The sequence below is a fragment of the Mesocricetus auratus genome, unplaced genomic scaffold (assembly GCF_017639785.1).
Source record: "Mesocricetus auratus isolate SY011 unplaced genomic scaffold, BCM_Maur_2.0 Super-Scaffold_100006, whole genome shotgun sequence".
NCBI classification, from domain to species: domain Eukaryota; kingdom Metazoa; phylum Chordata; class Mammalia; order Rodentia; family Cricetidae; genus Mesocricetus; species Mesocricetus auratus.
The window spans coordinates 13,217,466-13,232,409 of NW_024429190.1; the positions used below are offsets into that span (position 1 = coordinate 13,217,466).

Consider the following 14,944-nt stretch of genomic DNA (forward strand, 5'->3'; position numbering starts at 1 on the left):
CTGTGAGTTCGAGGCTGGGCTGGACCAACAGCCTCCAAAACAATACAGAGAAACCCTGTCTCCTAAAAACAAAAACAAAAAACAAAACAAACAAACCCCACTAGGGTTGGGGTGGCACAGACAGGGGCTAAATGGCCAAGCCAGCTTAGCCAAAATGACAGACTTCAAGTTCAGAGAGAGACCCTATCTCAGAGTATTTGCTTGCTGCCAAGCCTAGCACCCTGGGCCCTACATGGTGAAGAGAGAATTGACTGACTCATAAGTCCTACACACTCTCTACTTCTCTGTCTCTCACAAATAAGTAAATAAATACAATTTTTAAGATAAGGTGGAGCAACTGGGGCGATGACTCAGTGGATAGAGCACTGAAATGAGGACCAGGGTTCGAATCCCCAGAACCCTAGGAAGCCAGGGTTAGCACCTGTCTGTGTCCCAGGGTAGGGACCGAAATGAGGACCAGGGTTCAAATTCCCAGAACCCTGGGAAGCCAGGGTTAGCACCTGTCTGTGTCCCAGGGTAGGGACAGAAATGAGGACCAGGGTTTGAATCCCCAGGACCCTGGGAAGCCAGGGCTAGCACCTGTCTGTGTCCCAGGGTAGGGACTGAAATGAGGACCAGGGTTTGAATCCCCAGGATCCTGGGAAGCCAGGGCTAGCACCTGTCTGTGTCCCAGGGTAGGGACAGAAATGAGGACCAGGGTTTGAATCCCCAGGACCCTGGGAAGCCAGGGCTAGCACCTGTCTGTGTCCCAGGGTAGGGACAGAGTTCCTAGACGCTATGAAAGAGGCCCTGTCTCAAGCAAGGTGGAAGGCGAGGAGCAACACCCAGTGTTGTGCCCGGACCGCACACATGCGTTGTGTGGTGTGTACACACACATGCAAACACTTGTGTCACGTACACACAGAATAAGGTGAGAGCAGTAGAGGAAGATACTTGACCTTGACCTGTTTCACATGTACACACCAAAGGTCCAAGCCAAAAAGAATACCAGCTGCTAGACATGTTGGCGTGCATCTGTAATCCCAGATGTGAGGTGAAAGCAGAAAGCACCAGTCCTAGACCAGCATGGGCTACAAAGCAAGACCATGGCTCAAAAACACAAAACAAAGAAGGAAAGAAAGACCATTACCTCTGATAAAAAAGATTATTGACAAAGCTCTAGAAATGAAGTCATTTCTAGACTAGAGTCATCTCTAAACTAGAGAATTTGGCTTTACTTTTATAGTTTTTTTATATTTTAACTTTAAACTTTGTTATTTTGTGTGTATGGGTGTTTTGCCTGTTTGTGTGTCTCTGCACCATGCAGTGCTCCCAGAGGCCAGAAGAGGATGTTGGAGTCCCTGCAGCTGGGTGCTGGGAATCAAATGCAGGCCCTCTGGGAGATCAGCCAGTACTTTAAGCCGCTGAGCCATCTCTCCAACTGCTGACTATCGTGTTTGTATTTGTGTCTCTGATGGAACTAAGAATAGTTGTCTTCTGTTCTTGTTTTTGTATGTATGCAACATTTCCAAATGATGTATGTCTGGGTGTTTTCGGGCGCACTCATGCATGTGCACAGGGTTACAGGGCCTGGAGAGATGGCTCAGAGGTTACCACTGGCTGCTCTTCAAGAGGATCCAGACTCCATTCCTAGCACCCATGTGTCATACCAGAACTGCCTGTAACTCCAGATCTACACATACACATGAAAATAAAAATAGTCTTTGATGTGTGCTCTGGGTGTTTGAAATAAGATTCTGGTGCTTGTACATCAAACACTTTACCTACTGGGCTATCTACACAGCACCTTCAAGTTTTTAAAGAATCATTTGTTTAAGTCAAGCTATGGCTAAACTGTAATTTTTTTTTTAAGGATGGGAGTCTTGATAAAATGCTCACACAGGCCTAGAACCCCTGGCACAAGTGGTCATCCTGCTTTAGCCACCTAAGGAGTTGGGACTATAACTATGTGCCACCACCCTCAGCCTGTATCTTTTAATGCTTGATTGAAGCAGAGGAGCCCAGAGTTCAGACAAGCCCAGGCAGCACTCTGACACCCTTTCTGAAAAGAAAACATGGATGCGTCAGGTCTCCCCTCTGTGCCAGAGCCACATCCACGAGCCTCTTGTTTCTTTTGTTCCTGGGGTGGGTGTGTGTTCTCAGAAGGGGACTCAGGACCTCAAGCTGGACAAGCACGTCATCGCTAACATACATCTTAAGCCTGAGGTTTTTGATGTTACGTTGGGGGTGGTTGTTTTGTTTTTTAATGTGTGTCTGTGTCTGTGTCTGTGTACCATGGTCTATATGTGGAGGCCAGGGAGCAAGTCAAGGGAGTTGGTTCTTGCCTTCCACTGTGTGGGTTCCAGGGAGATAAAACTTAGGTCATCAGTGTTGATGGCAGGTGCCTTTACCAAGGAGCCATCTCAGCAGCCCACAAGTTTGTTTTTTGTTTGTTTTAAGTACCCGTTTTATGGTTTTTTTAAACATAATAAAAGGGAAAAAAACTTTACATAGTCCCCCGAGGAAGCGTTGATTGTTGGAGTTACTTACAGGAACCCTGGCTTTCAAGAAGATAGTTTTAGGAGTTCCCTGGGATGTACTCTCCTGTATGCAAAAGCTGGTCACTTTAGCTAGAAGCCACTACAGTCATCTCTTACATCAAATAACAGTGAGTTATTTTCTTCTTTGATACACTGGACTTGGTCCACAACAAAACTAGAAAGATTCAGCCTTTGTTCTGTGTCCTTGCTTCTGACATTGCACAGAATAAAAAGGGTTTCAGGTCTCACAAGTTAGTTCCTTGCAAAGAAACTGATCAGAAGCTTGAGTCATGAAGACAAGCTGTGTGCTAAACTCACAGTTTTTCTAGCATTCATCAGGAAGCAAAATTGCACTTGTTCCTGACCAGGCCTGGCGAGAGCCCGAGAACTTGAATAAATGAGCGTGCCTGTCGGTATGTGTGCTGCTATTCTGGCAGGTCTGCTCTTTGGAAGCAGAGGTATTTTCTTTGATCCAAAGAACCTGGACATGATGCTGTTTTTGTGCTTTCTTCCAGGTCCAAGGTTGGCATCGAAAAGCTACCTCCTGTGGCTTCTTGTTAGTTCCAGTTTTGGAGGGTCCTTTTGCCCTGCCCAGTTACCTGTATGGCGATCCTCTGCGGGCCCAGCTATTCATCCCACTCAACCTCAGCTGCTTGCTCAAGGATGGCAGCGAACACATGTTCGAAAGTAAGAGCTCCTCCCTTCTTAAGGGTCTGTCTCGCTGAGCCAGTCCCCCATCCCTGGAACAGTCAGTCCCCTGTGCTCTCTCATAAGCAGGATCTAGGTGGAAAATGAAGACATGAGTGAGAAACAGAAAGCAGAAGGAGGTTGGCCATCAGGAGGAGGAAAGGATAAGTGGGAAGTGGGATGAGAGAGGGGAAGGAGGATACTTGTCTGAAATGTCATAATGAAGCCCATTGCTGTCCAGTGAACATATGCCCAAGAAAAACAGGCTACAAAAACCACGGGCTAGTTAAGACAGCCATTCTTTTTAAGATTTATTTATTTATTATGTATGCAGTGTTCTGCCTGCTGGCCAGAAGAGGGCACCAGATGTCATTACAGATGGTTGTGAGCCACCACGTGGGTCCTGGGAATTGAACTCAGGTCCTCTGGAAGAGCAACCAGTGTTCTTAACCACTGAGCAATCTCTTCCACTGCTAAAAGAACCATTTTACAAGTGGTGAAATAATCCGGATTTTACCCTGGATTTTTTTTTTAATTTTTCAATTTTGTTTTATTTTATGTGTATGAATGTTTTGCCTACGTTTATGTCTGTGCACCTCATGTGTGCCTGGTACTCACAGAGGTAGTTGGATCTCCTGGAACTAGAGTTCTGGATAGTTGTGAGCCACCCCAAGGGTGCTGGGAACCAAATTTAAGTCTTCTGCAAGAGCAGCCAAGACTCTTAACCTCTTAGCTACCTCTCTAGCCTCTGTTGGACATTTGATGAGTGACTGGGTAATCCAGGACAGCTCACTTAATGCTTCTGAGCTTTGAGTTTTTCTTGCATCGGTGGCTAGAGCCAATCTGCCAGGCCAGAGTGAAGCGGGCATTGGGAGAGGGGTTCTTGCACTGTCTGTCTGTACACCATTGCTCTGCCATGTCCTGTGCACTCTGTCACCTGATCACCTGCAATGATTGTTTGAATTTGAGGAGATGGTTTTGCATGCTACTTCATGCAAAAAGACCCTAAAGAGTCCACCAAAAACAAAACAGGAAGCATTGTCCTGCTGTGCAAAGCTGGGAAATGCTTGGTAAGTCCCAGGCTCTCTGTGTGCATCTCCAGTGCTGCATCTTGAGGATTAGAACCTTTCCTTCTGTCAGAAAGGGAGGGAACACAGGGAACCACCCTGATATGCCTTTTACAAAACCCTATCCATACTTCCCATTGCTATCACCAAGCACTTACACATAAGTAGCTCCTAAAAAGCTTTCCATGAGTTTAAGATGACATTGTCAAAAGCAAAAGGCTGGAGTTGATGCTGATGTGTCAGGAGCTATCTGCTAGAAAGATTATAAATATGAAAGACACAGCTTTGGTGTCAGAGAAATATTTTCTTCCTGCTCCATGTAAGTTTGTGTCCTGCTAAATGGCGAGGAGGGTGAGAAGGGCTTGCCAGGTGGGGCAGGCTCAACTTAGTAATCCTGAGGTTTTATGACAGGCTGCCCTGTTCCAACAGTCTGTACTCTCCGCTTACAGTGTAGAAGACATTTTTGTACCTGAGCCCAGTAGAGTCCCTCTGTATCAGCAGCCAGAGATTCTGAGAGTCACAGAGCTTACAAAGTCCCTTTGCGCACATAGGCATTCCTGTCTACCTCACGGCATGGCTGTGGGAAGACCATTTATGTAGTCCCTAAATGTGAATGATTTTGTCCCTTCTGGAGTTGTAAGCCAGGCAACTCATTGTAGTATTGTCAGTGTCTTGAGGGACTACAGTGACCCTGCCACATCTAGAGAGGCTCTCTTTATTGTAATAGGACTGCTCGAAGGGCTGGCATAGAGCTGATGGTCTCCCTGCTGGTTCTGACCTGGTCTTCTAAACCATCAACTTCAGTTGGTTACCATGGTTACAGAGAAAAGTCCTAGTTTAAAGGACTAAGGACCCAAGTCTAAAATTCAATTTTCTAGATTCTTGTAACAGTAAGTCTGAATCTTCAGACTGGCACAAATGTGGTTGGTGTGTGGGTATGAGTATGTCTGCTGCATGTGTATTTGTGTGTGTGTGTCTGTCTGTCTGATTGTGTATGTGGGTATGTGTGTGTGTATGCATCTGTATTTGAGTGTGTGTGTGTGTGTGTGTGTTTCCAATTTATTTTAAAGAAAGTTCTACTTATGAACAGAGTAACAAAGCTACTGCATCCCTAGTCTCTGGGTTGTCTATATTGTTGTGGGACCCTCAAAACCTCCATGCAGAGAGTAGTACATCCTGTTGCTATGTAACAGAGTGCTCAACCTTCCTATCTCCATTCTGCTTTTGGTCCTCAGCAGCTGGAAGAGGGAGCTGGAGCAATTCAGTCAGAGATGGGGGAGCAAATTCTCCTGTTCTTCCCTCCTCCCCTCTGCTGCTGATTACTTCTCAAGAATTCATTTTATATTCCTTACCCCTAAAATGGAGCTAGTAATATTCTTTATAGGGAAATGGAAAGTGAGCGGTATTAGAAACATGGGTGGGTGTTATTTTCAGAAGCAGCTAATTGTACGCTTCAGGTTTATGTTTTTATAGACTTTCAAAACCAGGTCTAGTGGTGCATACCAGTAAACAGCAGTAGGAGGATCAGGAGTTCAAAGTCATCTCTGGCTAGAGTTCGAGACCAGCCTGGGCTATGTGAGACACTGTCTCAGAAACAAATGAACAAACATTACTGAACTCTTTTCAGCTTTAGGTTTTTTTGTTTGTTTTTCAAGACAGGATTTTTCTGTGTTGTTCTGACTGTCCTGGACCTTACTCTGCAGACCAGGCTGTCCTCAAACTCACAGAGATCTGACTGTCTTTGCCTTCCAAGTACTAGGATTAAAGGTGTGCACCACCACTGACCAGCTTCTTTTCATCTTTTGAATAAATTATTACATAAGCTTCATTCTGATGCTCATACTAACTCCTAAGGACTACACCTTTCTTAACTGTAGTGGAACTTGGGGAGGGATTATGGGGTACACAGCTGTTCTTCCTGTAACTTTGGGTAGGAACTAAAAGTTCAGATAAAAGAGACAAGAATTGTCAAGAGCAGTGAAGAGAACAGTGTGAGTTTATTACAAACCTTGTGATCACAGCTCAGCATTATTCCTTATTCTTTTCAGGCTTTGAACCAGAAACATATTGGGATCGAATGCACCTTTTCCAGGAAGCCATTGCACACAGGTTTGTCCATTAGCAAGAAGGAACAGTGACAAATCAGTATTTTTCTCCAATATCACTTACCAAAATGAAACCCAGTTCATTCTGTTCCCGACAAACTCACTGCTTACCTCCACTCAGACTCAGAGATTAAATGCTGCCTTGCCAGTCCTGTGGCTATTGCCTTGCAGACCTCATTGCTTGTTACTCTGTGAAGGAGAGCCTAGAACTTCGTAAGTAGCCTACAAGAGCCCAGCTATGCTATGGAGGAGACAGGTGAAGTGAAACATTTGTCAAGACAATGGATTGTTTAAAAGTGATGAAGGAGAGTAGATATTTTTTTGGCACTGGGTCTTTGCACCAGGAGAAGCCTTTCCAGGTCCTCTGATTAGCATCTCCTACATCAGTGCAACAAACCACGTTGTTTCCAAGCATCACTCAGCTGGTGTCCACTTGCTACTCCATGAACCTCTGTTGTTGTCTCAGTGGCCCTCTGCTATGTCTTCAGCTGCTACCACTCGCTCTCTGAATATACCCCCAACACCCACCATTCTATTCCCAAGGCCTCAGGTCTCTAACCTCTCCCTAAGACCTGGACCTTACTTATGTGCTCAGTAAAGGGGTGTAGATTTGAGCAGAAGGAAGGCAGGGAGGGAGCACACTTGTCGTGAGGAAAGGCCTTACACAGGTGGTCTGGCCCACACCACCTCCAAGCACACTGCTGACGACCAGTGGAAGTCCCATGGCAACTCTTAGAGCTCGGGCTGCTTTTCACCCTTCTGGGCTTGGCTGGTACATCTGTAAGAGACAGTAGTTATTAGGGTGCCCCAGCTAACCACAACTGGTGAACAACTCCTTGGCCAGTCACTCGGTGTCCCCTGGATTTGACCTTTCGTTGCCAAATGTGCTTTTGTTTTCACAACGTCCTGTTCTAATTCTCAGCCCAAGTCCTGGTCAAATGTTCTCCAAACTGCTGCCCTTTCCTCTTCATCCTCTTTTCTAGCATCTGACTTCCTTTCAGGTCTTCAGAGCGACTCGTGCCTAAGCTCCGCCTCCTTGGCCCCTGGCAGTGTCTCCACCAGGGACTCTCAGCTCCCTCTATTTTGAATTCCTCTCTCTCTCTCTCTCTCTCTCTCTCTCTCTCTCTCTCTCTCTCTCTCTCTCTCTCTCTTTTCTCCTCAGAGGGCTTTATTGTGTAGCCCTGGCTAGTCTTGAACTCACAACCTCCTGTCTCTACCTCATGAGTGTTGAGATTACAGGCTACAACAGCACAACAGGCTTTAAATTCCTCCTTTCTTTTTGAAAACTATAGACTAGACTGGTTTATAGGCCCTTGGAGGGCGGAAGTTTAACTTTCCCATCCTTGTTCCCATTTCATAGTGCCCGTAGAGTGAGTTTTCCAGGATAGTTGTTCTACTCCTAGCTTCTTGTGCAGTGCTGAGGACGGAGCCCAGAGCACTGAGGGTGCTTAGGCAGCAACCAGCCACTAAGCTACATCCATCCCTGGTCCTACTGTGGATTTGCAGGGAGCAGAATTGCGAGTGGAGATGGAGCCCTGAAATGACGGTCTCTCTCAAGGAAAGGTAGAAACGCTCTCATTCCCCGCGTAGTCCCTCAGTGACTCCTAGCTCTTCTTTCTGCTTACTCTGGGTGGTTGGGGTGAGATAGTACAACATCTCTGGGGTAGATGCCACTTACCTCACTGCACTTGCCCCAAGTGGAAAATCTCTGGCTGAATTGTAAGTTTTCTGAGGATTTTTAGGGGTTCAGTTTGTTGTATTTAGTTTTTTATTGTTGTTTGTTTTAGGTTTTGAGGGGACAGGGTCTCACCATGTAGCCCTGGCTAGCCTGGGACTCATTTTGTAAACCATGCTAGCCTTGAGATCTGCCTGTCTGCCTTCTAAGTGCTGGAGCTAAAGGTGTGAACCACCATGCCTGGCTAAATTGTGTACTTAAAAGTTAAATGTCTTGGGGCTGGAGAAATGGACCAACAGCTGAGAGTGATTGCTGCTGCTTGTAGAGGACTCAGATTTGGTTTCCAGACCCACATTGGGCAGCTCACAACTGCCCATAACTCCAGCTCCAGAGGATCCAATACCCCTTCTGGCTGCCAAAGGCACTTGTACTCAAGTACATATACATACATATAATAACAATTTTAAATTAAAAGAATTTGTTTAGACTGGGTATGTGGATCGGTTGGTGGATTGCTTAGCTCGTGGGCACCGATCACCACGTGGATCTGGGCGCAATGGTGGATGACTGTGACCTAGCACTCAGGGCATGGAGACAGGAAGATCAGCGGTCGAAGGTCATCCTCAGCCTGGAGTACCTGAGACCCTGTCTCAAAAGTTAGTAATATATGACTAAGAAGGATCTTTACTGGTGACCTGAGGAAGAAATAAGGCAAGGGCCTCTGGCTCAGCTGACTTGGTTGGATGTGCATGCAGGGGATGTCGTCAGCATAGAGCTGGCAGCTTGGAGGGTGCAGCCCAGCGTCCCCGGGAGCTCAGTCCAGGAAAGAAGACACAGTCTACCTCCTACATCACTGCCTTCATTACATAAGCCCTCAGACACAGAGGGCAGAATCTGGGCACATCTGTTAGCACGTCCTTTACAGCTCTTAGCAGGTAGGCTAGAATAAATGTGCTTTATGGAAATAGAAAAACCAGGAATAGAACAAGCTATAGATAAGAAGTGGAACAGGACAAGTCACAGATGAGAAATGGCTTCTGCCCATTTCCCATTTCTAGAGCACAGCACAGCAAAGAGCCTCGGTTCACTGATCCTCACTTAGGAGTTTTAATTAAGTGCTTCCTTCATTCCATTTCCATAAAGGCCCTTTTTGAGAACCTTCCCAATGCTTAGCATGACAACATAGAGACAGATGTGGCTGAGGAAACAAGACAAGGGGCAGATGTGGATTGGTCAGCAGCCTGCCAGGACAGATGCCACCAGAGGCAGAGTGGGGAGCACATGCAGGGAAGGTGTGGAAAAGGACGGTGCTAGGTGGGATGGAGGCGGTGTGGACCGTGAGCAGGAGAGCTGGGGAGCCTCGGAGCTGGAATGCAGGTGTTGGGAAGTGCTGAGGAAAACATAAGTAGCCTGCATGTTCCATACGGGAGGCCTTTCCATGTTCCAGCATCTTGGGCTGTCAGGATCTTAGCTACGCACTGCCGCCTGTTTCTCTAGCTAATGAGACTGTGTGTGTTTCTGTCCTTACCATAGGTTTGGATTTGTACAAGATAAGTATTCTGCCTCTGCTTTTAACTTCCCTGCTGAGAACAAGCCACAGTATATCCATGTTACAGGTGAGGAACTGTGGGCAAATAATTGGGTGGGAGCACAAGTCAGCCCTGCCCAAGCCCTGTGCAGGACCACCAGAGCCAGCTACAGGTGTTCGCCAGTAGCTTCCACTCAGGCCTGCTCTCTCCCTTCAGGAACAGTGTTTCTTCAGCTGCCTTACTCCAAACGCAAGTTTTCTGGGCAGCAGCGCCGGCGACGGAACTCCACCAGCTCCACCAACCAAAACATGTTCTGTGAAGAGCGGGTTGGCTACAACTGGGCCTATAACACCATGCTGACCAAGACATGGCGCTCTAGTGCCACAGGGGATGAGAAGTTTGCCGATCGGCTACTAAAGGACTTCACCGACTTCTGCATCAACCGTGACAACCGACTGGTCGTGTTCTGGACAAACTGCCTGGAGAAGATGCATGCCAGTGCCCCATGAAGCCAAACTGCTCGACTGAGGGTAGGCTGTGGCGTTCTGGGGCTGGCCTTCCAGTCAGGCTCTGAGCATCAGGATGTTGCTGTCAGGGAATGGGGCCACTGCTGCTTTTTGACCTTTGCACAAGTATGAGTGAGGAGAAAGACTGGAAGCAGCTGCTGCCGCTACCACCACCCAGACCTCGCCGTCATGTGCCCATGGCAGGGGAGGCACAGATTGTCCGTGGGAGGGAGCCAGTGTCTGGGAATGGGTAGGCAGCTTCCATCAGGGTCCTTTTCCTTTACCAGCAAATGGGATATTCAGAACAGAACCTACTGATTCCTGCCCAGGAACATGTGTGTATAACATAATTCTGTGACATAGTGTACCATTGGCTCACACCAGGTGTACATATGTGTACATAGCAGAAGCAAATAAAAGCCCCACACAGTGTCTGTTCTCAGCCTTGTTCCTAGTAGCAGTCCCACCCTGGCTAGACAGCCAGGCCAGTGGAGTCACCTTATGTGGTAAGAGGGCTTCAGAACACACTGGTCTCGAGTCTGGCTATGAGTCAACTTGACAGTTTTCTTTTCAAAAGCCCTTGGGCAGGAGCAAGGACCCTTCTGAACAAGACTGGTGAGCAGCAGTATACGATAGGAAGCTCTAGGCTGATGCTGAGTGGATGCCCCAGCAGCCTTCACGGTATCTCTGGCGTGTAGAGGAGAGCTGCTGGCTTCAGCCTCAGGGAGGGCAAGGCTGCAGAGGGATCTGGAAAGCTGTGGCTGTCGCCTCCTCGTCAACCAGACACCCTGCTGACTTCCATTCTGAGCAGCTTTTGAACCCTTCACCTCTCCTGGGCCCTGTGCTGCAACTCCAGGTCCAGTCCTGTCTGTCTGTCTTATATCCCTAGGAAACCTAACTTGTCTCTGGCCCATCCTACTGTTCTCTGCTGAGAAGCTGGGTAAGCTTTTGTTACTTGTTTTTTAAAACTACTCCAAGCAGGTGTTCAAGACTGAAGCAAGAAGATTCTAGGCCAAATTGGCCTCCGTGGTATATTCTCAGCAACGCTGGACTGTGTAGTGACACTGTCTCAAAAGTCAAATGGGGCTGAAAAGGCAGCTCAGTAAGGAGCTTAACTGATCTTACAAAGAGCCCCAGTTCTGTGCCCAGCACACATGTGGACACTCCAACCATCTGTAATTCAAGGTCCAAGGGATCCTGCTCCCTCTTCTGGCCTCTTGTGGCAGCAGGTACACATGGGATACACATTGTAGGCCCTCCCCCTGAGGACCTCCAACTGCCAGGATCCACTCTCACAACACTCTTAACTCCACCCTGCAGAGTAAAAAAAAAGCCTAGCACTTGAAATCCCACCAATCCCCACCCTGAAAATCTCCACCTGGAAAGCTCCCTCCCCACCAAGAAACACAATATAGACCCTGTCTTCTGTTCAGTTCTCTGCTACTTCTCTCCCTAGCAGAAGCAGCCGCCCTTCTGAGCTGAGGCAGCCGCCCTTCGGAGCTGAGGCAGCCACCCTCCTGGGTTCTTCCCTCCCAATAAATCTCTTGTGTGAGGTTTGTTGTGTGGTATGACTTTTTGGTATTTCTTGGCTTCCAACTGCCAGGATACCTTTCCCCTCAGAGCTGTAACACTTACACACATATGTACAGGCAAACAAAACACTCATATACATAGAATTAAAATGAGTATCTTAAAAATAAACAAGCAATTTCACTCCAGTTGTACTTACCACTTAGAATTCTCTTGACTACCTAGACTCCAGAAATCTTAGGTGTGGTGCTGGAGATACAACTCAGAGAATACATGTAGTAGGCACTAGGCTTTGGGTTTGAGGCACAGTACCACAAAGATAAGACATTGTCTTACCCTGTGGGTTGTCTCCACAGCTACCTCTGGGACCAGGCTCTTAACCAACTCAACTCTTCTGCAAAACAAAACAAAAACGAACAAAAGCTGGGCAATAGTGGTACACAACTTTAATCCCAGCGCTTGGGAGGCACATGCAGGAGGATCTCTGTGAGTTTGAGGCCAACCTGGTCTACAGAGCAAGTTCCAAGACAACTAGGGCTATTAACTCAGAGAAATCCTGTCACAAAAAAAAAAAAGCCAACCAAACTCTTCTGCATGTACCCTTCCAAGATATCTCATCTGGAACTTCTGATCAACAGCAATTAATCCTGCATGTAAATATTTTTTTAGATTTATTTTTCATGTATGAGTGTTTTGCCTGTGTATATATGTGTGCATCATGTGCGTGTGGTGCCCCGGTGGGAAAGAGCATCAGGCTGGGCGTTGGTGGCTCACGCCTTTAATCCCAGCATTCAGGAGGCAGAGGCAGGTGGATCTCTGTGAGTTTGAGGCCAGCCTGGTCTACAGAGTGAGTTCCAAAACAGTAGAAGAGCACATGCCAAGTACGTGTAAATTCCTGGATTCCATCCCCAGCTCTGGATATATATATATATATTTAAGAATAAACTCGGCATTAGAAGAAATGAGGGGCTAGCAAGACAGCCCAGTAGCTAAAGGTGCTTGCCATTGAACATGACAATGTAAACCCATATTGTTGAAAGAACCAGCCCCAGAAAGTTCTCTGACATCCACACACGTTGTACTCATGTATCCATTGTATGTGTGTGTGTGTGTGTGTACATATATGCACAAATAAATTTAAAAACAAAATATATTGAAATCTGTGAGGGATTGCTAAAGTGGATAGAAAATAGCAGGAGAGAAGGTGAAACAATTTACAGCTCTCTTCAGTTACCCACTTCCTGAGTGAGTGCTGTGAGCTGGGCTTGCCCCGTGCCTGGGAACAGGTGAAAGGCCTCTGGCTGTGGAGGCCACACAGCTGAAGGGGATCTAAGCTGGGCTGCTTTGGAGACTGTGTGACCTGACCCTTCACGTTGCACTGTGGGGGCCTCGACGTGCTGCTGTGTGCTGGGGTCCCCCACACAGAGTCTGACAGGGAGTGGACAGTGACTGCCCTGCCCCCCCCTTGTTCCCCTGGGCCTGCAGCTGCTTTAGGAGCTCCTGGCCTTCAGGCTGTAACCTCACACTCTAAACCCACCAGGAGTGCTTGTCCAAGAGCGTGTGCCAAGAGCCAGGCCCTACAGCCTTTAGATTTGACCTCCATCCTCTAATCTGCGGGTGAGTAATCATCTGCTACCGGTGAATCGGCTCATGTTTCTTCCAAGAAGAAAATCTCAACCCATGAGAGCAGGACATAGGGAGAGTCTGTGTGATTCCTTGCAAACCTTTTTCCTCTGAGGCCTAGAATTCTCCTGGAACCTGACCTGGAGGTGAATCTGGACGAAATGCAGGGGACCATGAGACTGCAGACTGCTCCCTTCTCATCTAGCTGTGCTGTCTGTAGCGGTTGGCACTGGAACCTCGAATCAGCACTGTGCTTCTGCCGACCCAAGCTCAGTTCCTCCCATCCAATATCCCTCAAATGTCTCCAATGAGACAAAACGCTTTTTTTTTTTCAGGGTATCTTACTTTATTTATTTATTTGTTTTTGTTTTTTTTTTTTAGAAACACTCTGTTTATTTTTAAATCCATGGCATCCTGAGAGAAAAAAATTCCTAACACTTTTTGATGTTTGTCCAATCCTACTGACTGCTGTTCTACACCTTCCCCTCCCTGCAGTCTAGAATTGGATAATGGGGTGCTGTCTTGGGAAAACAGTCTCTTTTCAAGACAAAATGTCCTGTCCCTTCCTAATCTCTGTGTCCTCAGTCCCCAAGGACAGACAAGAGTAACAAAGTGGCAGAAGCCCTGTCCCAGGCAGACCAGAAAGACTAGAGCCAGCTGGGCACAGACAAATGTGGTTATAGTCCCAGCTCCTCAGGAGGATGAGGCAGGAGGATGACTTTGAACCTAAGAATTCAAGGCCAGGCTGGGCTGCATATCAGAGACCAGGGCGTGTGAAGGGAGAGAGAGGGAAGAGGAGAAACAATCAAGTATCTTGATCTGATTTTAAAAAGTGAAAACAAAGGTTCACATAAGTGGGCCTTCCCCCGTAGAAGAGAAGCCTGCTACTTGCCTCTAGATGTGAAGTACTTCCTTGATGGCAGCCCTAACCCCAAACCTCCTCATAGTGACCACTCATGCCAGGTCACAAGGCCAGAGCGACTGAGAGCATCCTAGCCACAGAGCAAGTTGCAGGCAGGGCCGGTGTAGACCCCTCCTTGGTGGTGGTCACTGCTCACATGCTGGCCCGGCGCCTGTGTTTTTCTTGCATATTCCTTGTTCTTGAAGCTTGTGTTTCCAGAGCTACTGGAGGGCAAAGAACACGTTACCTTGTATCCTCCACTGGAAGGACTTGACAAATTAGGACTCATCATTCAGCCAGCACTGGGAAGCTGAAGAGAACACGGTGGACAGCCACTGGGGCACTGTAAAACGTCTGTCTGTACTGGGTAAAGTGCCACAGTAACACGAGTGGAAAGGAGCAGTGAGTTTCCCAAAAGATCTCTTTTAGTAGGAACAGGGGAAGGTGAGGGCAATCGCGATAGAACACTCTGGCACCAGATGAACCAAAAAACTGAAGTCAGAAAAAGGTATATAGGGGGTTCCTAGCCTGCCCTGCCCAGCCTGCACTTTCAATGATTGATTTGGGGTGGGAGTAGAGTTTTTAAGTTCCAGGCTGCATCCTGGGATGACAAGTAGCCCATTGTCTGGGAACCCTGAGCCAACCTGTCTCTGGGGTTACACCAGGCTGGGCTTCACTCCTCGCTCAGGTTTTGCTGTTCCTAGCCTCAGATGGGAGGATCTCAGCTACACTCTGGGGTGGTAGCCAGGACTGGCAGGGGGGTTGCCTCTCCCATTTCTCCTCAGGCAGCCAGAAAGCCTGC

At 47.5% G+C, this 14,944-nt stretch overlaps 1 protein-coding gene across 8 annotated transcripts in view; it reads left to right on the forward strand.

Annotated features, from left to right (window-relative positions):
• Window positions 1-10,520, forward strand: part of Depdc5 (DEP domain containing 5, GATOR1 subcomplex subunit) — a 119,186-nt gene extending 108,666 nt beyond the window's left edge. For all 8 annotated transcript variants that reach the window (XM_040746870.1, XM_040746869.1, XM_040746871.1 and 5 more), the window contains 4 exons: window positions 3,035-3,206; window positions 6,322-6,382; window positions 9,587-9,669; window positions 9,799-10,520. In XM_040746870.1, the coding sequence (XP_040602804.1) occupies window positions 3,035-3,206; window positions 6,322-6,382; window positions 9,587-9,669; window positions 9,799-10,091 (609 nt within the window). In that variant the 3' untranslated portion in view covers window positions 10,092-10,520. The remainder of the gene's footprint in view (window positions 1-3,034; window positions 3,207-6,321; window positions 6,383-9,586; window positions 9,670-9,798) is intronic.
• The last annotated feature ends 4,424 nt before the right edge of the window (window positions 10,521-14,944 follow it).